At 40.4% G+C, this 22,588-nt stretch overlaps 1 protein-coding gene across 1 annotated transcript; it reads left to right on the top strand.

Moving 5' to 3' along the window:
• Window positions 1–814: 814 nt before the first annotated feature.
• On the top strand, window positions 815–21,116 carry LOC115148603 (neutrophil cytosolic factor 1). Its single transcript, XM_029690643.1, has 11 exons — window positions 815–1,010; window positions 1,304–1,384; window positions 1,772–1,847; window positions 6,874–7,039; window positions 11,793–11,851; window positions 12,266–12,388; window positions 13,558–13,665; window positions 15,526–15,643; window positions 15,822–15,935; window positions 17,561–17,736; window positions 19,900–21,116. Exons 1-11 carry the CDS (start codon window positions 939–941, stop codon window positions 20,046–20,048), a joined length of 1,242 nt encoding a protein of 413 aa, XP_029546503.1. The 5' UTR covers window positions 815–938; the 3' UTR covers window positions 20,049–21,116.
• Window positions 21,117–22,588: the final 1,472 nt, after the last annotated feature.

The raw sequence follows: 22,588 nt of genomic DNA, 5'->3' as shown, positions 1-22,588 counted from the left end.
ACAATAACCTAAAACACAAGGCCAAATCTACACTGGAGTTGCTTACCAAGAAGACAGTAAATGTTCCTGAGTGGCTGAGTTACAGTTTGACTTCAATCTACTTGAAAATCTATGGCAAGACCTGGAAATGCTCTAGCAATGATCAACAACCAATTTGACAGAGCTTGAAGTATTTTGAAAAGAATAATGAGCAGATGTCGCACAATGCAGTTGTGGAAAGCTCTTAGAGACTTACCCAGAAAGACTCTGTAATCGATGCCAAAGATGCTTCTTCAAAGTATTCACTCAGGAGTGTGAAACATGTTTTCACTTTGTTGTTATGGGGTATTGCGTGTAGATGGGTAAGAAAAACATATATTTAACCAATTTTGAATTCAGGCCGTAACACAACAAAATGTGGAATAAGTCAAGGGGTATGAATACTTTCTGAATCGTTAACCCAATAAGTGAAACATGTAACTTTCTACAGAGCATACAGATATCCACAACAACAACAACAAAACCCTTAGTGATCTGTTTATTTATTTGAATCAAATGTTATCTGTGAGATAAAAAAAAGTATGTTGTGAAATGCACTGTATCTATTCTTGACTATGACAGCTTTATAACTTAAATAAAGGAAATAGCTTTGAGATGATGGCCTTTGAATGAACTCTGAACTCATAAATGATTCATAAAGGAAATAGCTCTGAAATTATGAATTGACCCAATGAACTCATGGATGATGCAATTGAAAGGATCTATATGCAACCAAAGTTTCCATTTCTCATTAAATGACCAGTGATAGCTACGTGAGGAACCCAAGGTATCTGTTGGGGACCTCCTACTACAGGGGCTGGCTGCTTTCTGAGTGCACACTGTTGCTATAAAAGCTCTTCCCTTTTCACTTTTCACTCGGCACATTTGTGGACTTGATCATTACTCTTCTGCATCTCACAATGGAGGAAACCTATGTCAGGCATGTGGAGTTTCTGGGCTTTGAGAAACGCTTCTTCCCCAGTCAGCACTATGTGAGTTTGAGTTTGATCATTGTTGACCAAAATACCAAATGGTTCAGTGGAGGTTAATGCATGAGGTTGTTTTCCAAGACGTAGATTAAGCCTAGTCATGCTCAATGGAGATTCTCTATTCAAAGTGCTTATTAGTCCGAGTCTCTTCTTAATAGTAAAGACAATTGCTTAAAAAACTTTAATGACCAGGATTATTAGTTAATATTAAATTGCTTTCATACCATTTTAATCCTGCAAAATAGCTGTAAGGATTTGATGGTTCTTCACTTATCTTTTTGACTACTTTCTCAAAGGTCTACATGCTGATGGTGAAATGGAACAACCTGTCTGAGAAGTTGATCTATAGAGGCTATCCGGAGATCTACACATTTCATGTGAGTCTCTGCTCACATAATTGAATAGCCTTCAGGCAAAAAGTAGAAAGGTTGGACAACTGTGTATGTGTAGTGTTTGTCTGTATGAAAATAGCAGGCGAAGGGATTTCATTGCTACCTCAATAACTGAAAGCTCGTAATATAGATAAAGGCTGTGAAATCCCTGCCTTACTATTAGCCCCGCTGATCTGCAGTCAGTTGATATGGGGCCTGCCTGCCTGGGCTATAGAAATCCATGATGAATAACTGCCCTCCTACTACCCCCACTGATCTGCAGTCAGTTGATATGGGGCCTGCCTGCCTGGGCTATAGAAATCCATGATGAATAACTGCCTCCCTACTACCCCCACTGATTTGCAGTCAGTTGATAATGTGTCTGGGTTATAGAAATCCCTAATGGAGATGTTCCCAATTGAGGCTGGTGACATCGATAAGAAAGACAGGATCATCCCTGCATTACCAGGTAAGGACATGTATCTGCTCTATGGCTTACCTCTCCACAATGATAACTGTTGTGTGGTTAGCATTCTGGCGTTCTGGCACAAATGGTTGCTGTGCACCACATTGGTGGTGGATGAGTTGAATTTCCACCTTACCATGTAAAGGGCATTGAGCACCTAGATGGAAAATCATGGGTAAAGAAAGTATTGATCTCTTGACAATTTACTATAGCAGTGATGTTGTAATTCTAGTATCCTTTGCCTTTTTGCTTCATTTGAAAACAAAAAAAGTGTAGGTGTTGTATGCACTTAGGTGAACAGACTAGGTAGTGCTTGTTGTCAGTCAATGCTTTGCATAAGGAAACACCTGCTGCTGCAATCCAGATGTGACAAATGTACTTCTCTTTTTTGTATAAATGCTAATCAGTAAACCATAACATCCTGTCTCGTTTTAATATTTTTTGAAAATAACCTGATTCAATATATATAGTATATGGATTATGTATATATATATATATTTTTTCTTTCTAGAATTGAATTTCAGCATCAATTATTTATCAAAAATATATTCTTTAAATTACAGTGTATCTTATTCTTATGCAGTCTAAATAGTTATATAGTATATTAATAACTTCAATTGTTGTGCTGTACAGTTAAAAGCTGATAGGTAGGGATTCTGTATGTGTATTACATATATATGTATTACATTTTAATCCAAAGGCTGTGACCACTAGTGATTATTTAGTACGAAAGCTAAATGAACTAACACAGTTATTCCCAAACTGGGGAATGCCGTCGGGGGTACGCCAAATAAAAATGTGATTCACATTTAAAAGAAAATTATTAAAAAAATATTTTTTAATTAAAAAAATGAAATAAAAATCTTTATATTTTCAAACAGTCCCTTTATATTTTCCAACGGGGCTATACATTTGGGTGAGTTTTTTTCTCTCGACTCCTTTCACTGCCAAAATTAATGAAACCATATAGTGTTCAGCGAAATAAGAACACAATGTCAAATACAGGTAGGGGCTAGGGGGCAGTATTTTCACGGCCGGATGAAAAACGTACCCAATTTAAACAGGTTACTACTCTGGCCCAGAAAATAGAATATGCATATTATTAGCAGATTTGAATAGAAAACACTGAAGTTTCTAAAACGGTTTCAATGGTGTTTGTGAGTATAACAGAACTCATACGGCAGGCAAAAAACCTGAGAAAAATTGAATCAGGAAGTGGGAGAATTTAGAAATGTAGTTTTTGTTTTGAATCCCTTGGAAAACTACAGTGACATAGGATTTACGTTACACCTCCTAACTCTTCCATTGGCTGTCAACAATCTTTATGAACTGGTTTCAACCGTCAGCTGTTACTGGGCAGATCATTTTGGCTCAGTCAATCATTGGCCAGTCTGAGGAGAGGTGTCTTATGATGCGCGTGCACGTGACATCATCGTTTTTATATTTTTCTTCTGGGATGAATAGCTATTGCCCGGTTGTAAAATTATCGCAATTTTACGTAAAAGAATATCCTAAAGGATTGATTGTAAACATTGCTTGATGTGTTTCTACAAACGGTAATGGAACTTTGAACATTTCGTCTATGGATTTGCGTCCACACCACATGGCATTGTAAAGTGTTCTGGATGGGTCAACAAAACGGACGTATTTGGACATAAATGATGGACTTTGCAGAACAAATGAACATTTCTTGTGGAAGTGGGTGCCCATCCGAGTGCATTCCGCCGAAGATCAGCAAAGGTAAGTAAATATTTCAAACATATTGTTAGAGATTTGTCGACGCCGTGGTTGTAGGCTAACTGTATAGCTTAGCATTGAAGGCTAAGTTCTGTACTCAGAATATTGAACAATGTGCTTTTTCCGTAACGTTATTTTGAAATCTGACAAAGTGGTTGCATAAAGGAGTAGATTATCTCTAATTCTTTAAATAATTGTTATACATTTTTTCAACGTTTATGAGTTCTTCCGTAAATTAAATGTGCCTATTCACCGGACTTATGGGGAGAAAACATTTTCTGAACGTCACGTGCCAATGTAAAAATTGGGTTTTTGGATATAAATATAAACTTGATCGAACAAAAAATGCATGTATTGTCTAACATGATGTCCTAGGAGTGTCATCTGATGAAGATTGTCAAAGGTTAGTGCTTAATTTTAGTTGTATATCTGGTTTTGTGATGCTATCGTGCTTGGAATTTTTTTTTTTTTGCTAAGGTGCTATGCTAAAATAATCTAATATTTTTCTTTCACCGTAAAGCCTTTTTGAAATCGGACAATGTGATTGGATTAACGAGTAGAGTATCTTTAAAATGCCGTATAATACTTGAATTTTAATTTTGAGATTATTTTGTTTTGAATATCGCGCCGTGCTATCTCACTGGTTGTTGTCCAACCAATCCCGTTATCGGGATTGTATCCTCAAGAGGTTTTAACATCCAATCACATTAACCATTACTCTCTCACAGGAATTCCACTAACGGTCCGTATGTAGCCAAACGTAGCTGCTGCTCATGTTGGTATCTGTACTGATGGTGCAAAAGCCATGACAGGGAGACATCGTGGGGTGGTAACACGCGTGCAAGCAGTTGCTTACACTGCAGCATTCACGAGAGGCTCTTGCTGCCAAGGGAATGCCTGACAGCTTGAAATACATTTTGGACAGTACAGTGAAAATGGTTAACTTTGTTAAAGCAAGGCCCCTGAACTCTTATGTATTTTCTGTATTATGCAATGATATGGGCAGCGACCATGTAACGCTTTCATAACATATAGAAATGTGCTGGTTATCAAGGGGAAAAGTATTGACATGTTTTTTGGAATTGAGAGACGAGCTTGAACTTTTCTTTACTGACCATAATTTTTACTTGTCTGACCGCTTGCATGATGACTAGTTTCTCACAAGACTGGCCTATCTGGGTGATGTTTTTTCTTGCCTGGATGATCTGAATCTAGGATCACAGGGACTCTCCGCAACTATATTCAATGTGTGGCACAAAATTGAGGCTATGATTAAGAAGTTGGAGCTGTACTCTGTCTGCATTAACAAGGACAACACACAGGTCTTTCCATCATTGTATGATTTTTTGTGTGCAAGTGAACTCAAGCTTACGGACAATGTCAAATGTGATATAGGGAAGCACCTGAGTGAGTTGGATGCGCAAATACGCAGGTACTTTCCCGAAATCGATGACACAAACAACTGGATTTTTTATCCCTTTCATGCCCTGCCTCCAGTCCACTTACTGATATCTGAACAAGAGAGCCTCATCGAATTTACAACAATAGGTTCTGTGAAAATGTAATTTATTCAGAAGCCACTACCAGATTTCTGTATTGGGCTGCACTCAGAGTATCCTGCCTTGGCAAATCACGCTGTTAAGACACTGATGCCCTTTGCAACCACATAGCTATGTGAGAGTGGATTCCCGGCTCTCACTAGCCTGAAAATGAAATACAGGCACAGACTGTGTGTGGAAAATGATTTAAGACTGAGACTCTCTCCAATACAACCCAACTTTGCAGTTATGTGCATCCTTTCAAGCATACCCTTCTCATTAACCTGTGGCGAGTTATTCAGAATTTTCGATGAACAAATAAGATTTTATATGTAAGATGGTTAAATAAAGAGCAAAATTATTTATTATTGTTATATTATTATTTGTGCCCTGGTCCTATAAGAGCTTTTTGTCACTTCCCACGAGCTGGGTTTCGACAAAAACTCACACTCATTCTTATGTTTAATAAATGTATCATATAGTGTGTGTGTGGCAGGCTTATAATGATGGCAAAAAACAACATTTGAGAGTGTGCTGACCATGATGATAGAGAGGGTACGCAGCTGGAGGTTGAATGTTTGTAGGGTTACGGGACTGTAAAAAGTTTGGGAACCACTGAACTAACACAACAAGGACCCTCAACAGGGCTCAAGTGGTTAAGCTTGTGTTGATACAACATGGGGAAGCAGAAGTTGTGAACAAACCTCAAAGTACTATGCAATACCAGAATCTTCCCCAGAAAATAAGAATACCTATGAAGATTTTACTCTAACCAGTATCATGTATTGACTGGATTTGGCCAATTTGGAAGGTGTATAAGGGCACAAGACGAGACCCAGATGCAGACACGGGAGGCAGATGGTTTGTGTCTTTTGATATTTATTAATAATCCAAAAGGGGTAGGCAAGAGAATGGTCGTGGACAGGCAAAAGGTCAAAACCAGTTCAGAATCCAGGAGGTACAGTGTGGCAGGCAGGCTCGAGGTCAGGGCAGGCAGAATGGTCAGGCAGGCGGGTACAGAGTCCAGAAAACAGGCAAGGGTCAAAACCGGGAGAACTAGCAAAAGAGAATAGAAAAGGCTGACTTGGTTGACTTGGAACATACAAGACAAACTGGCACAGACAGACAGAAAACACAGGTTTAAATACCCAGGGGATAATGGAGAAGATGGGTGACACCTAGAGGTGGGTGGAGACAAGCACAAAGACAGGTGAAGCAGATCAGGGCATGACAAGGTGTAGGATTAGGATCTGATTTCAGCTTCAAAACAGGTTTCATTTCAGTGTCAGTACATTGAAAAGCAAACCCTGGTTTGTAAGTAGCTACTCTGTTTCACCAAATCCTATTTGATTTGCACTACCTAGGATGGCAGGTAGCCTAGTGGTTAGAGTGTTAGACTAGTAACTTGGAAGATTGCAAGTTCAAATCCCTGAGCTGACAAGGTAAAAATCTGTCATTCTGCCCCTGAACAAGGCAGTTAACCCACTGTTCCTAGGCTGTCATTGAAAATAAGAATTTGTTCTTAACTGACTTGCCTAGTTAAATAAAGGTAAAATGTTAATGTTTTTACAAGTAGCTTTAATACATTAAGAGGAAACTGCAATATGCGTTTAGTTCCTTGATCAACGCAAAGGTCCACCTTTTCAGAGATAAACATATAACATTTACATCCAAAACTGTAGTGTGCTATTTTGAATATTCCATTTTAATTGACCAGCAAATTTTTTTATTTTCCTTTTCCCTCCTATCCTCAGCCCCAAAATGGTTGGACAGCCAAAAGAGCACCGAGACCAGGCAGAGCACTCTGGCTGAATACTGCCACTCTCTCATCAACCTGCCCCCCAAGATATCACACTGCCAGCTGGTATGCAACTTCTTCAAGGTCCGACCGGAGGACGAGAACCCACCTGCTCAACAGCCGTAAATACAATAACAAGCAATGTCTCACTACTAAACTGTAAACACTGTGGCTACATTTTGACTCTTTACCCTTCTCATTTTAGTCATTTAGCAGACACTCTTATCCAGAGCGACTTACAATAGTGAATACATACATTTCATTTTATGCATTTTTATTTTATTTTTTACATTTTTTTTGGTACTGGCCCCCCCTGGGAATCAAACCCACAACCCTGGCATTGCACACACCATGCTGGCATTGCAAACACCATGCTCTACCAACTGAGCCACAGGGAAGTGTGCACTCGTAGACTCCCCTACATGGATTTAAAAGGAATGGACTGGTGTGCGGAACATGGTGGAAACTCCCTCCAGCCATGTATGCACCAATCCAATGCTGTAGGTCTAAGCCCTTAGATCACAACATCTACTAAGCTAACATGTATAATTGTTGGATTCTAGGATGGATTCTAGGATCCCTGTAGGTCCATTTTTTTTAAAAATTAAATATTGAAGTTGGCCTTTACTGCTACAGCCCATAGAAATGCATTGAATAAAACATGTACATGGCAAAACAGACAGTCAAAAAACTTTATCATAATGAATAAGGTTTTGAAGTGTTTGTCCTATATCTGAGAGAACAATTTAGACACATGTTTGGACACTTTATTCGTGGCACTTTTTACACCCTATGCACATTGTGCCATTTTTACAGCCCAATACTGGGTTACATTCAGATGACTCGCCTGAAGCTTGTGTGGCTCATAGAGCAAAACAAGCAACACCTCCGTGAATCGTGATCGAGTCTCCCCTTTTGATATTGGTGACTTATTAGTTTGTAGCTCACATGGCTCGGTCTGGATGTATATAAACCCTGGATTGCTGATGCTATGTATTGACCATTGAGAGGCTTTGAAGCCACCGGTCGGACGTATTGGCACTCTCCAGTAGGAGTAGTTCTCCATAGGAATGAATGGAATTCTACAGTATTTCAATTAAATGTATCAAGGAAAGAATTACATATATTTTTGTTGTGGTGAGATCAGTAACATTAAGGAAAATATTTGTATTTTTATGTTTAGCTCACAATATAATTTAAAAGTATGTATTAAGGTGTCTAAATGAAAACATTTGGAATAGTAATGTAGACATTAATAATTTACATTTCTATAGCTTCCCAAATCCTTTTTACAATGGTGGGGGAGTGCAAAGATGGAGTCATCTAGTGTATATATAAATCATTGATCTGGACAGTCAGTTTTGTGAGAAGACCTCTTCGAAATTAGGACATCCGCGACAGACTTCAGGCGACTGCCATAAAGCTTGTGGATGTCGTAGAGAAAGACAAATGACAGTCATGTTCGTGAGAGTCCCATCTGTTGACTAATTAGTTTATAGCTCATGGTTCGGGTTTTACAGACAATTTTGTGGCCTTTTTCTTGTCCAGATCCTCCCATGTGTAGAAAAAACATCGCTTTCACTAACCCCATATTATGAGACAGGCTCAAGCTTCATACAGTGAGGGAAAAAAGTATTTGATCCCCTGCTGATTTTGTACTTTTGCCCACTGACAAAGAAATGATCAGTCTATAATTTTAATGGTAGGTTTATTTGAACAGTGAGAGACAGAATAACAACAAAAAAGTCCAGAAAAACGCATGTCAAAAATGTTATAAATTGAATTGCATTTTAATGAGGGAAATAAGTATTTGACCCCTCTGCAAAACATGACTTAGTACTTGGTGGCAAAACCCTTGTTAGCAATCACAGAGGTCAGACGTTTCTTAAAGTTGGCCACCAGGTTTGCACACATCTCAGGAGGGATTTTGTCCCACTCCTCTTTGCAGATCTTCTCCAAGTCATTAAGGTTTCGAGGCTGACGTTTGGCAACTCGAACCTTCAGCTCCCTCCACAGATTTTCTATGGGATTAAGGTCTGGAGACTGGCTAAGCCACTCCAGGACCTTAATGTGCTTCTTCTTGAGCCACTCCTTTGTTGCCTTGGCCGTGTGTTTTGGGTCATTGTCATGCTGGAATACCCATCCACGACCCATTTTCAATACCCTGGATGAGGGAAGGATGTTCTCACCCAAGATTTGACGGTACATGGCCCCGTCCATCGTCCCTTTGATGCGGTGAAGTTGTCCTGTCTCCTTAGCAGAAAAACACCTCCAAAGCATAATGTTTCCACCTCCATGTTTGACGGTGGGGATGGTGTTCTTGGGGTCATAGGCAGCATTCCTCTTCCTCCAAACACGGCGAGGTGAGTAGATGCCAAAGAGCTCCATTTTGTTCTCATCTGACCACAACACTTTCACCCAGTTGTCCTCTGAATCATTCAGATGTTCATTAGCAAACTTCAGATGGGTATGTATATGTGCTTTCTTGAGCAGGGGGACCTTGCGGGCGCTGCAAGATTTCAGTCCTTCACGGCGTAGTGTGTTACCAATTGTTTTCTTGGTGACTATGGTCCCATCTGCCTTGAGATCATTGACAAGATCCTCCCGTGTAGTTCTGGGCTGATTCCTCACCGTTCTCATGATCATTGCAACTCCACGAGGTGAGATCTTGCATGGAGCCCCAGGCCGAGTGAGATTGACAGTTCTTTTGTGTTTCTTCCATTTGCGAATAATCACACCAACTATTGTCACCTTCTCATCAAGCTGCTTGGTGATGGTCTTGTAGCCCATTCCAGCCTTGTGTAGGTCTACAATCTTGTACCTGACATCCTTGGAGAGCTCTGTGGTCTTGGCCATGGTGGAGAGTTTGGAATCTGATTGATTGATAGCTTCTGTGGACAGGTGCCTTTTTTACAGGTAACAAACTGAGATTAGGAGCACTCCCTTTAAGAGTGTGCTCCTAATCTCAGCTCATTACCTGTATAAAAGACACCTGGGAGCCAGTAATCTTTCTGATTGAGAGGGGGTCAAATACTTATTTCCCTCATTAAAATGCAAATCAATTTATAACATTTTTGACATGCATTTTTCTGGATTTTTTTGTTGTTATTCTGTCTCTTACTGTTCAAATAAACCTACCATTAAAATTATAGACTGATCATTTCTTTGTCAGTGGGAAAACGTACAAAATCAGCAGGGGATCAAATACTTTTTTCCCTCACTGTATCAGCCAAAAGAGGGTATTGAGATCCAGTCACTACAAGAAGCAGTAACATGCTGCTCACATTGCAAAATAAATTTACACATACATGTTATTCAATCATTGCACCCACACTGCTCGCTCGCGCCAAGGCGCATCTGCGTTGCCAAGCGCTAAAATAGAAGTTGCTTCTATTTGTGGCGCAGAACGCGCTGCAAGTCCTTCCTCTCCCATCTTCTCATTGGTATATAGAAGCAGATACCCATGTGCCATCTCATTGGTTATACCCACGTGGGTGACTGAAAGACGAACTGAGGAAAGTCGTTGTCATGGTAATACTATGAAAGTTATGCCAATCGCCATATAAAGAACAAAAGCCTGGAAGGAGGGGAGATGACTTGAAACTATTCGGTTGACCATTTTATGTGTGGATTAATTGTCGGAGAAGAGGACCTTGTGCATTTCAGGTAAAAGAACAACTCAACATTTATATCCCAGGACAAATTGGCTAGCGACAGCAAGCTAGCTAAATATGACAAATTAGCTAGCAACTGCAAGCTAGCTAGCTAAATTGCCATAAATGTAAAATCTTTTCGACCTGTCCCCAAATTAATATCATTGGTTCAGAGTTTGTTTTGATATTTTAACCTGCGTGTCGTGATCGCATTTGGCGATAGATTTGCGCATGATAGCGCACGCCGGTGTGGGTATGGTGTAAGTCTCTAGCATAAACACACAGGGAGCTATTTAAAATTACATCACCATGTGACGTGCCTGCGTGTCAGTCGACTTTAAGGTTTCCACACACTTAACCTGTGTAGATCTACACGGGTGCGTGCGCTGGGTATAGTCTTATTTTAGACCAACGTGCACCTTTTGGTAACATGATACGGCATGTTACAATTTTCATGTGGCACGGGAGTACATAGAATGTCGGATCACACTACAAGGATCTGGCCCTTTTGTGATGAAAAATGACATTGCAACACTGAGCCACTCTCCGTTGGGTCCGTCTCCGTAGGGTATAAATAGCCCTTTATGGGTTAAATGCATTCGGGGGGAAGAGGACAGTGTGCACACTTTTGGAGAAGGGTAATGAATTGGAATGCACCCTGTTTTATTCCAAGAAGACGTTCCAGGAAGATGTTCCCTCTCCTCCCGTTCACTCCCTTTCCTAGATCTGATGGGACTGGATGGGGAAAAGCAATATGGTGATAACTAGGCGGAGTTATTGCTTACACCTACCCAGTTGTATCAGATCCTTGAATGAAAACGAACGAGGGAATGAAACTCAGCCTTTGTGTTACCTTTGCTTCTGGATTGATATACACTGAGTTTACAAAACATTAGAAACACCTTCCTAATATTGAGTTGCACCTCCTTTTGCCGTCAGAACGGCCTCAATTTGTCAGGGCATGGACTCTACAAGGTGTCGAAAGCATTCCACAGGGATGCTGGCCCGTGTTGACTACCATGCCTTCCACAGTTGTGTCAAGTTGGATGGATGTCCTTTGGGTGGTGGACCATTCTTGAGATACACAAGAAACCAGTGCGCCTGGCAACTACTAAGGGATCATAGCTTTCACCTGGATTCACCTGGTCAGTCTATGTCATGGAAAGATGTTTTGTCCACTCAGTGTAAAATAATGACTGAATTCTCCATGTTTCCCCTGTAGATTAAAAAGAAATGAGAACATCGTGATGTCCACGGACAAGGCCAGAGGCAACACTTCTGGTAAGACCCTGTCTTAGTCTTTACCCTTTTATAAACCCACTAATAGAAACACTTTTTCAGCCAAACTTGTGAGGGAATATGGACTATAGTCCTGTTATAAAGAGATCTACCATAGTGATTTAAAGTGGCAATCAGCAGTTGAAGCAATGACAAAGCCCCTGTTTCAGTAAAAAGCTGAGGTATAGGGCTGGAGAAATGTAACGACTCAAATTCATACAGAGCTATGGATACAAGGACCGGAGTAAAACAAGCTTATATTTTGGGTTCTGATGGGGTACGTCAGTTGAACTAAGCTTATGAGGCCTTTATAAGTTATATTCTTCAAGAATCTATGGCTACACATAATTAATTTATAGGTCCAAATATTGATGTAGGTACTGCAGATTGTCATTGTCATTTTTGTCATCTGATCAGAAATCTCTGGCCCCATCATATTGGAAAGCTACAGGGTGATCGCTGACTACAGCAAGACCTCCAAGTATGAGATCAACCTTCTTACTGGAGACTTTGTGGAGATTGTGGAGAAAAGTCCAAACGGTGAGTGACAATAAGACCCAACATCACTGACCAAATGATTGGTCCCAGTCAGAGCAGAAGCCATCTTAAAATTCAGTTGCTCTAATATCAGGGTGGTGTATTCACTAGTGTGTACACTAGATGTCCATGGCATTTTTTTTGCCTTTACCTCCCTTATCTCACATAATTTGCTCACATTGTATATAGTCTTATTTTTTTTCTACTGCATCATTGATTGTATGTTGTTTTACTCCATGTGTAACTCTGTGTTTTTGTATGCTGTCAAACTGCTTTGCTTTATCTTGGCCAGGTCGCAATTGTAAATGAGAACTTGTTCTCAACTTGCCTACCTGGTTAAATAAAGGTGAAAAAAAAAAAAAAGATGGCAACACCAAGCATGAACAATTGAGATTTTCCATTAAATAATAGGCACAAAAGTGTGCATGTGACAATGTGAACTGGATGCAACATGGGCCTTTTCTCATTTGGGAAAAAGTCTGTCCTCCACATTCTCTTCTCCGTGACCCGGAAGCCAATAAGTGGTCAAGCGATCGAGGAGATGTCAATTTGTGAGTGTCCTCCCCTCCTCGATAGCCACCTTACATTGAGGATAGTCAATGAAAGGTAGATACCTGAGTTCTTTGCGGAATAGTTTTGAATCGGTTTTTATTTTGTCAGAAGAGAAAAGCATGCACACGTTTAAAAACAATAGTCTACTTATTGTTTTATCTATAAAATGTGTTGCACAACTAACTTCATTCGTTTTTATTACTTTATATGATTATTTTGGGGTCCACCCCTGTAAGTGTCATTTGCCTGATGACGCGCGAGTGGAGAAGGAGTCCAATTTCATACAAGCGCATTTTCGGCCAAGTTCCGCTGCCTGACCTCGATTACCTTTGACCTTTTTCAAAAGGAGGCGACAGGACAGAGGAGTTCAGTACATCCTATTGAGAAAAGGCCCTAGTAATCCCACAGGTATTCCTGATGAACCTACTGCTGCTCCTTCTGGGTCTTGTTTAGTAGGCACGAAACAAAAGACAACCGACTGAAACAGGGAGAGAATACCTCCTACCCAATAAGAAACACATATTTTCATTTTAAATGTTTACCATTGCATGCCCTACTGAACATGGACATGGTTTCTGTGCTTAGCGCTCACGTGACCTTTGACCCCTCTACCATGGCAGGTTGGTGGTTCTGCCAGTGTGATACCAAGCGGGGCTGGGTGCCCGCCTCTTACCTGGAGCCCCTTGATGGACCAGAGGAGCCTGAAGAAGCTGATCCCAACTATGCAGGCAAGTCTCACCACCTGCTAGGGCTCTAACTAAAATAAGAGCAAGGGAGGCTAGTGGCAACCAATCTACATTTTTTATTTATATTTGTATCTAATATCTATGTGACACTATTTTCAGTGAGGTCACAGGTGATGTGTTTGTTAGGTTTTGTGTTGGCTGTCTGTATAATATTAACCTAATTTTGAACAAACTTTGAGAAGCTAGTGAATCCTTTCCTCTAGGTCAGGTATTCCCAAGCAATGCCGTCAGGGGTACGCCAAATAAAAATGTGATTCACATAATTTTTTTTTATATCTTCACATTTTCAAACAGTCCATCAGCAGGCCTGATTAGCCTACTTTCACTGTCAAAAATAAAATGAAACCATCCAGTGTTCAGCAAAATAACAACACATTATCAAATACAGGTAGCCCAATCAAATAATTAACATCCAATCACTTGAACTGTTACTCTCTGTAGCTGCTGCTCGTGTTGGTATCTGTACTGATGGTGCAAAAGCCATAACAGGGAGACATAGTGGAGTGGTACCGCGCGTGCAAGCAGTTGCTCCCGACGCCACTCGGGTACACTGCCAAGAGGCTCTTGCTGCCAAGGGAATGACTGACAGCTTGAAATACATTTTGGGCACTACAGTGAAAATGGTTAACTTTGTTAAAGCAAGGCACCTGAACTCTAATGTATTTTCTGCACTATGCAATGATATGGGCAGCGACCATGTAACGCCTTTATAACATGCAGAAATGCGCTGGTTATCAAGGGGCAAAGTATTGACATGAGCTTTAAGTTTTCTTTCTGACCATAATTTTCACTTGTTTGACCGCTTGCATGATGACTAGTTTCTCACACAACTAGCCTATCTGGGTGATTTTTCTCGCCTGAATGATCTGAATCTAGGATCACAGGGACTCTCCGCAACTATATTCAATGTGCGGCACAAAATTGAGGCTATGATTAAGAAGTTGGAGCTGTACTCTGTCTGCATTAACAAGGACAACACACAGGTCTTTCCATCATTGTATGATTTTTTGTGTGCAAATGAACTCAAGCTTACGGACAATGTCAAATGTGATATAGGGAAGCACCTGAGTGAGTTGGATGCGCAAATACGTAGGTACTTTCCCGAAATCGATGACAAAAACAACTGGATTCTTTATCCCTTTCATGCCCTGCCTCCAGTCCACTTATCGATATCTGAACAAGAGAGCCTCATCGAAATTGCAACAAGCGGTTCTGTGAAAATGTAATTTAATCAGAAGCCACTGCCAGATTTCTGTATTGGGCTGCGCTGAGTATCCTGCCTTGGCAAATCGCGCTGTTAAGACACTGATACCCTTTGCAACCACTTACCAAATGTGAGAGTGGATTCCCGGCCCTCACTAGCATGAAAATTAAGTACAGGCACAGACTGTGTGGAAAATGATTTAAGACTGAAACTCTCTCCAATACAACCCAACATTGCAGAGTTATGTACATCCTTTCAAGCACACCCTTCTCATTAACCTGCGGTGAGTTATTCACAATTTTCAATTAACAAATAAGGTTTTATATGTAAGATGGTTAAATAAAGAGAAGAAATATGTATTATTTGTGCCCTGGTCCTATAAGAGTTCTTTGTCACTTCCCACGAGCCAGGTTGTGACAAACTCACAGTCATTCTTACATTTATTAGGCATATGGTATAGTGTGTGTTGCAGGCTTACAATGCTGGCAAAAAAACATTTGAGAGTGCGCTGACTCTGGTGCTAGAGGGTGTACGCAGCTGGAGGTTGTTTTTTTGTTGGATTGGGATCCACAGCTCTAGGTGGTGCTAAAGTGCTTTGACTTTGAGCTCATAATTCCAATGTGTGTTTGTCCCCACAGGAGAAATCTATATCACCACCAAAGCCTACAAGGCAGCACAAGATGACGAGTTAACTCTTGAGACTGGGGAAACTATTGAGGTCATTCACAAGCTGCTGGATGGATGGTGGGTGGTCAGGTATGTAGGCTGATTCTGTACTCTTCCCTGCTCTCTATTCATCTCTGTAATAAGTTCGGACCACAGGCAGGCAGCTGTGTGGATCAGTAGTAGCTTACATATTTGCTACTGTTGTATCATATAGCCACACACACACAGTGTTTCTAAGTGCTTGTTGGGTGCATCTCGTCTTGGATAGGAAAGGAGAGGAGACAGGACACTTCCCCTCCATGTTTCTCCACAAAACTGGAGAGAAGAAGGAGATGGAGTCGGAGGAGAATGTGACTAGAAGACAGACTCCACCACCCAGACGGTAGGCCTACAAACTTCCTGACATTTATTTTGGATGACATCCTCTATGGATAAATACAAAGTTATAAAAGCATAGAAACTCCGACAAAGACCTTGTCTTTCGTACCTTGTCTTAACTGAGTTAAGAAATTAAGAATTAAAATGGGCTTCTTATTGTATTGAAGCCATTGGACGAATGTTATCATAGCGCACTACTCTTTTTTACGGGCGATAGGTTCAGTACACATCACTGCATTCCGTATCAGAAAGTAAGGTGACCCTCTTTGAAGTCTCATAGATTGATGCATTGCACTGTTGTTTATAAAGCCCTCCTGCATTATTAACTTGAAGTAAGGTATGTAAGGACTCAAGTAAAAGTCTCCCAGTAAATTACTACTTGAATAAAAGTCTAAATGTATCTGGTTTAAAATTAAAGTACTTAATTGTCATACTTGAGTAAATGTACATTTGTCACGTTGACATGAAGGATCGGGAGACAGGCGCAGGAATGCGTAATAAGGTTTTTTATTCAGCCCAAATTACAGTGTGCCGTGTAAAGGCTCGGTGACGAAGACCAAACAAACACGTAACAAAACACATGGTAGAAACCCAAAACAAAAGAGCATAAATAACACATGCGCACAATGATTAACTCACGGGACGAGACCCGTACTCATCTGCGTGATCCACAATAGCACAAAAGCCAAAACACACAGCACAGGTACTCACACGCATGAACGGACTTTGGAACAATAATTGACAGCCCAATGGTGAAACAAAGAGCACATTTATACAATTACAATCAGTGGGAATTGGGACCAGGTGTGCGTAATGACACAGTTCCGGAGGGATCCGTGACAACATTCTACATCAAATTCCTTATATTAAGCAAGCCAGACGTCACCATTTTTTATTGTTAAAAAAAATATATGCGGACATTCCACCAGATCAGAGGCAGTAGGGATGATGCGTTATATTGATAGGTGCTTGAATTGGACCATATTGCTGTCCTGCCTTAGCGTTTGAAATGTAACGAGTACTTTTGGATGTCAGTGAAAATGTATGGAAGTAAAAAAGTACATATTTTCTTTAGGAATGTGGAAGTAAACGTCAAAAATATAAATAAAGTACAGATACCCCCACCCACCCCCCCAAAAATACTTTAGTACTTCAAAGTATTTTTCCTTTACTTCGCTGGACGTATGAGCTACCAGACCCAGTCTTAGGGGCTAACTCTGGAGATACCTTCGATTTCCACTGAGTTGGGTAGATCTGCTTTTAGTTTTCTTGCACCTTACGTGTGGAATGATCTCCAATATACTTTAAAATTGGAGGAATTGGTACCTCTAAGGCATTTCAGATCTTTTTACTGAAGAATGTCTGTTTTTTATGATTGTGTTTTGCTTTTCATGTATTGCTGTGTATAATAACGTGTATATCAAAGTTTATATGGATGCGTAGTTTATTGTGTATATTGTATTTGTATATGTATTGTTGTGCTAAACAGGGTATAACTGGAAAAGAGACTTTGGTCTTGGAATTGACTCCCTGTCAAAATAATGGTTAAATAAAATATTGACACTTTTTAATGGTGTTGTTTTAACTTCTCTTTTCCTCTTTCGACATATATCTCCTCTTGGCTTTCAGGTCTACAATCCGCAATGCCCAGAGTATTCACGGTAAAGGGCGCAAGGGCATCAGCCAGAACACGTACCGCAGGAACAGTCGCCGCTTCCTGCTGCAGAAAGGCGACTGGCCCAATCAGCCCAGGAAGACCTCTAATGACGCCCCACAGTCTCCCCTGCAGGAGAGGAAGAACGGAGGTACACCATTTTTATACCGTATGAAATCCTATTGGGGCAGACCTCGGTTCAAATATTGCTGTATTTGTTTTCTTTCAAAGCTTTATTGAGCTTGCCTGGAATGCAGAATGGAACCAATGAAATAGTCCCAAAAGTTCAGTCCCCATTTATGTAGCACTCCAGGCAAGCTCAGCTCCAGGCACTCCTTTACAGCTCAGTTGTAAAGCAGCAGTGACAACTGCTGATGTAAAAAGGGCTTTATAAAATACATTTGATAGATTGATTGAGCTCAAGCAAACACTGCTAAGAGTTTGAAAGAATACAGATACTATTTGAAGCCAGGTCTCCGGTGGGGTAGTATTGGCTATGGCTTGCTGCCACAGAAAAGGCCTTCAATCAGACAGCAAAGCTGTATTTTGCCGTCTCCATAAAAGCAGCAATGCGCATGCCCAGATCACCTGAGGATTTCTCCTTTTCTGAAAACAATTTCCTGTTTGAGGGGTGCAAATTCCACTTGTCACTTAAATTTCACTGGATTGATTGCTTTCATTTTACTCTTGTTACTCTTTCCTACTTTCACTTGTGCCATTCATTTTTTATGTTAACATTACAACCGCGAAAATGTTTGTCATGACCTTTCAAAGACTCCGGTAATGACTGAAATGGGCTTAATAGAATACAATGGTTTTCTGTTACATATATAAGGGGACACTACTCATCCGGGACTGGGGTACGCACCAATCTAACAATTCAACTTCACCTGAAATCAACCAACAACGACACAATCGTTTTAATAATTTTTTTAATATTTTTTTTTATAGACGCCGTCGAAATGTTGTGATGAATATTCATATCATAGTCACCAGTCAATTCCATTACACTCAAATGTTACTTCAACCAGCGATTGCTTGCGATGGCTAGCTATGCTGCCAGTCTGTCTTAATGAGTGTTAGCGTGGTAATAGCATACCCTGCACACAGCATTTATTTATTTTTTAGGTTAATGATATCAGCCAAATGATGTTGTATCGGAAATTTCAAACAACATTCCAAGCTACAGTCACAGTATTTAGTTTAAGAGAATTAGCGAGATTGAACAAGGCAAACTTGGGCTAATTTGAATGGATGCAAATCGCAGACTTTTTCATCCCTACCCCAGTAGACCCACATTACCCTATAAGAACGCTAACTCCTGGTCGGGGATTTAACGCAGCATCTCGACACTTACATTACCAAAAAGAGATTAAATAACTATTTTGGCTAGTGTTTTATGAGCAGTTAAGAAATTAAATGCGCTGAAATAAAAGCAACTTCCGTCTGTTTGGGTTTATAAGCTACAACTCTCTTCGCATTTTGTTTAGCCCAGGCAGGTACGGTGTCTCCCGTATGACCTCTAAGGTGAGTCAAAAGGAACACACAACAATCATTCCCAGGGGCTACATAGTGAACATAAATACAACTGTTTATTATGGATTTTCATGGCAATTAAGTTGGCATGCGCTACACAGCGTATGTGAATTGACACTCCCTACTCTCAAACACAAATGTCATGCTGTTGACGGGCGTCTCTCCATGTAATTTCAGCTTAACACGTGGGTGATCATTCATAAATTCTCTCTCTGAACCTGCTCGGAACGCACACTGACCGTGATGAAGTTAGCCCAATAGAGATATCCAACATCAAACAAATTTTGCCTGAGTCACACACGGGCTACAGCTAATTGGCTACAGTTGGCTAGCTTGCTAGCTACCTCGTGACACAAATGAGAGAACATCACTCTGACCTCTTTACTCCCTGGCAGACTGTTTTCACGTTATAGACGGGTGAGTGACTAACTGTGTTACAGTTTTGCCAGAGTGAATGTACGAACGCTTCCATGTGAGAAAAAACCCACAAGAAACACACCCACATCAAAGCACACCTCCAAGACACAAATCTTGTCTTTTCACTTGTATTTCTTAATGAGGAGGGCGGAAAACCAAGGCGAAATCAGCCAGTTCAGACCCCTTTAATTATTTGTCTCTATAATTCAATCAATATCTGATGGGAATTCAAAAGTTTGGAGTATCTTCATCCATTGTCCAACTGTTATAGTTCTCATAATGACATTTTTTAACATTTTACCAATTTCAACGACCGTTTCTAAAAAAGGCCTTCATAGTTTTCTACCGATTTGACTTTCAGACAACATCCCAAAGCCAGCAGGCTCTAGTCCAGGGGGCGAGCTGAAGAAAGGGGCTCCCCTCATCCCCCCTCGGCCCAGTCCTGAACTCATCATGGAGCGCTGCACGGAGAACACCTGCAAAAAAGTCAGCGTCCGCAAGTCGAACTGAGCATTAAACTTTGTGTCAGTAATGCAATGCAAGGAAAGATGGGTTAATGTGCGCAATACAAACTGAACAGCAGATAAAGCCAACCATGTGTACCATAGAGGGCACTTTGCATTGTGTTTTAAATGTAACCACTTAGGACTAACTAACTGCTTGGAGAAAGTAAAACAATTGTGAAATGTAAATGTACACTCCTCTACATATTTATTTGGACATTGAAGCAAAAACATTTCATTTGGCTATAGAAAGATGAGGCGACAGTACAGAATGTCACCTTTTATTTGAGGGAATTTTCATATCTGTTTTCTTTATGTATACTGAACAAAAATATAAATGCAACAATTTCAAAGATTTTACTGAGTTACAGTTCATAGAATGAAATCAGTTCATTTAAATACATTCATCAGGCCCTAATCTAGGGAGCCTGGCCCAGCCAATCAGAATGAGTTTTCCTCCCAAAAATGCTTTATTACAGACAGAAATACACTTCAGTTTCATCAGCTGTCCGGGTGACTTGTCTCAGACAATCCCGCAGGTGAAGATGTGGAGGTCCTGGGCTGGCATGGTTACAAGTGGTCTGTGGTTGAGGCCGGTTGGACATACTAACACATTTTCCAAAATGACGCTGGGGGCAGCATATGGTAGAGAAATTAACATTCAATTCTCTGGAAACAGCTCTGGTGGACAATCCTGCATTCAGCATGCCAATTGCACGCTCCCTCAAGTTGAGACATCTGAGGCATTGTGTTGTGTGACAAAACTGCACATTTTAGAGTGGCTTTTTATTGTCCTATCACAATTTCAGGGATCTTTTATTTCAGGTCATGAAACATGTGACCAGCACTTTACATGTTGTGTTTGTATTTTTGCTCAGTATACAATAAGTTACCCTAAAATGACACAGGTGTATTACACATTTTAAAGTGTCCATTTTCTCTGTTACTTTTTTATAAAGTGTGTGGTTAGTAAATGTGTTCGACGCCATATGCAGTTTTTGGACTATAAGCTTCTTTATTTGTTTGTTGAAATAAGCTATTTGTAACCTACAAAATAAATAATATATTCCCGAAATTATTTTGTGCAGTCTGCTATTTCATCGTTAGCGATGATGTCCCCACAGTGACTATATGAATGCATCCAAACCAAAAACCATGGATTACAGGCACTATCCTCACTGAGATAAATGCTTGAGCTACCGCTTACAAAGAATAGGACGCAGACATGGACGCATACAAGAAAGCCCACTATAACCTCCGATGAGACATCAAACATGCAAAAGGAAAATATAGGAGAAAGGTGGAATCCTATTACACCGGCTCCGACGCTTGTCGTATGTAGCAGGGCTTGCAGACAATAACAGATTACAAAGGGAAAGCCAGCAGTGAGATGCCCAGTGATGCAGAACTCCCAAATGAGCTAAATGTCTTTTCTGCTCACTTCGAGGAAAACAACACTGAGTCTTGCGTGAATGCCAAGAGTTTGCAAAGCTGTTATCAAGGCAAAGGGTGGCTACTTTGAAGAATCACAAATATAAAATGTATTTTGATTTGTTTGACACTTCTTTGGTTACTACATGATTCCATATGTGTTATTTCATAGTTTTGATATCTTCACTATTATTCTACAATGTAGAATAATAAAAACCCTTGAATGAGTAGGTGTGTCCAAACCTTTGAGTGGTACTGTATATCCCACCTGGCATGACACACAGTAACACTGCCTGCCTGGGGAACTAAGCACACTGTGATTGAAGATTCATTTTTAGAAGCACTTACACAGGCATAAAAGTTGGTCTATTTTACTCAAGTCTACTAAAGTGTTAGTTTGTCCTTGTGTTTCTTGGCTATTTACATTGTTTTTTTCCCCACAAGCTGTTGTTTCTCAATGTCTGAATTTGCTTCAACTGCCAGCAAAAAAATCGGCTCATGGCTACTAGTCAGATTCTCTCACAGGCACATTGTCAAGGACTACTCGAGCAGCTTGAGTGCCCGTGATGCCACAGTAACCTCCCGCCCTTAAAGGGGCAGCTGAAAATGTTTGTCTCGTGTGATATTTTGGTCAAATACCCCATACAGAACCTATCAGTCGATATAATCGAGAACTATCATCAGAAATCACATTAAATTAATCAGACAGTGGGGCACCGCCTGACCCACTAACTGTTCAGAAGGTTCAAATCAACTTTTCATATAGTCATTTCTGAGTGCAATGTTTACAGTAGGCAAAAAGCATCAACCTCGGCTGTTATTACACCCTGTTCAAGTTGGTGGCGTTAATTAAATTTTTTATTGCGTTTTATTGTGTTGTAACTTAAACTAGAAGAACTTCTGACATCCTTTCCCTTCAAGGTCAAAGATAAGCAATCACATTGTTTTTTAATTCAGGCAAAAGTCTATTTTCCTCCACTTCCTGTCTGACTGACGTGCCCAAAGTAAACTGCCTGTTACTCAGGCCCAGAAGCTAGGATATGCATATAATTGGTAAGCCATAGGAACTGCAATCTGGGAGGAACTCCTTTGAATCTCCCATAAACAAGCATTTAA

Source organism: Salmo trutta, chromosome 15, assembly GCF_901001165.1.
Source record: "Salmo trutta chromosome 15, fSalTru1.1, whole genome shotgun sequence".
NCBI classification, from domain to species: domain Eukaryota; kingdom Metazoa; phylum Chordata; class Actinopteri; order Salmoniformes; family Salmonidae; genus Salmo; species Salmo trutta.
This window is presented reverse-complemented; position numbering and strand designations above follow the sequence as displayed.

Bases quoted from the DNA above. Each gene is read 5' to 3' on its own strand.
- LOC115148603 (XM_029690643.1), top strand. From the start codon at position 939: ATGGAGGAAACCTATGTCAGGCATGTGGAGTTTCTGGGCTTTGAGAAA. The intron at 7,040-11,792 runs GTAAATACAATA...TTTCCCCTGTAG, and splicing joins AACCCACCTGCTCAACAGCC to ATTAAAAAGAAATGAGAACA. The intron at 12,389-13,557 runs GTGAGTGACAAT...CTACCATGGCAG, and splicing joins TGTGGAGAAAAGTCCAAACG to GTTGGTGGTTCTGCCAGTGT.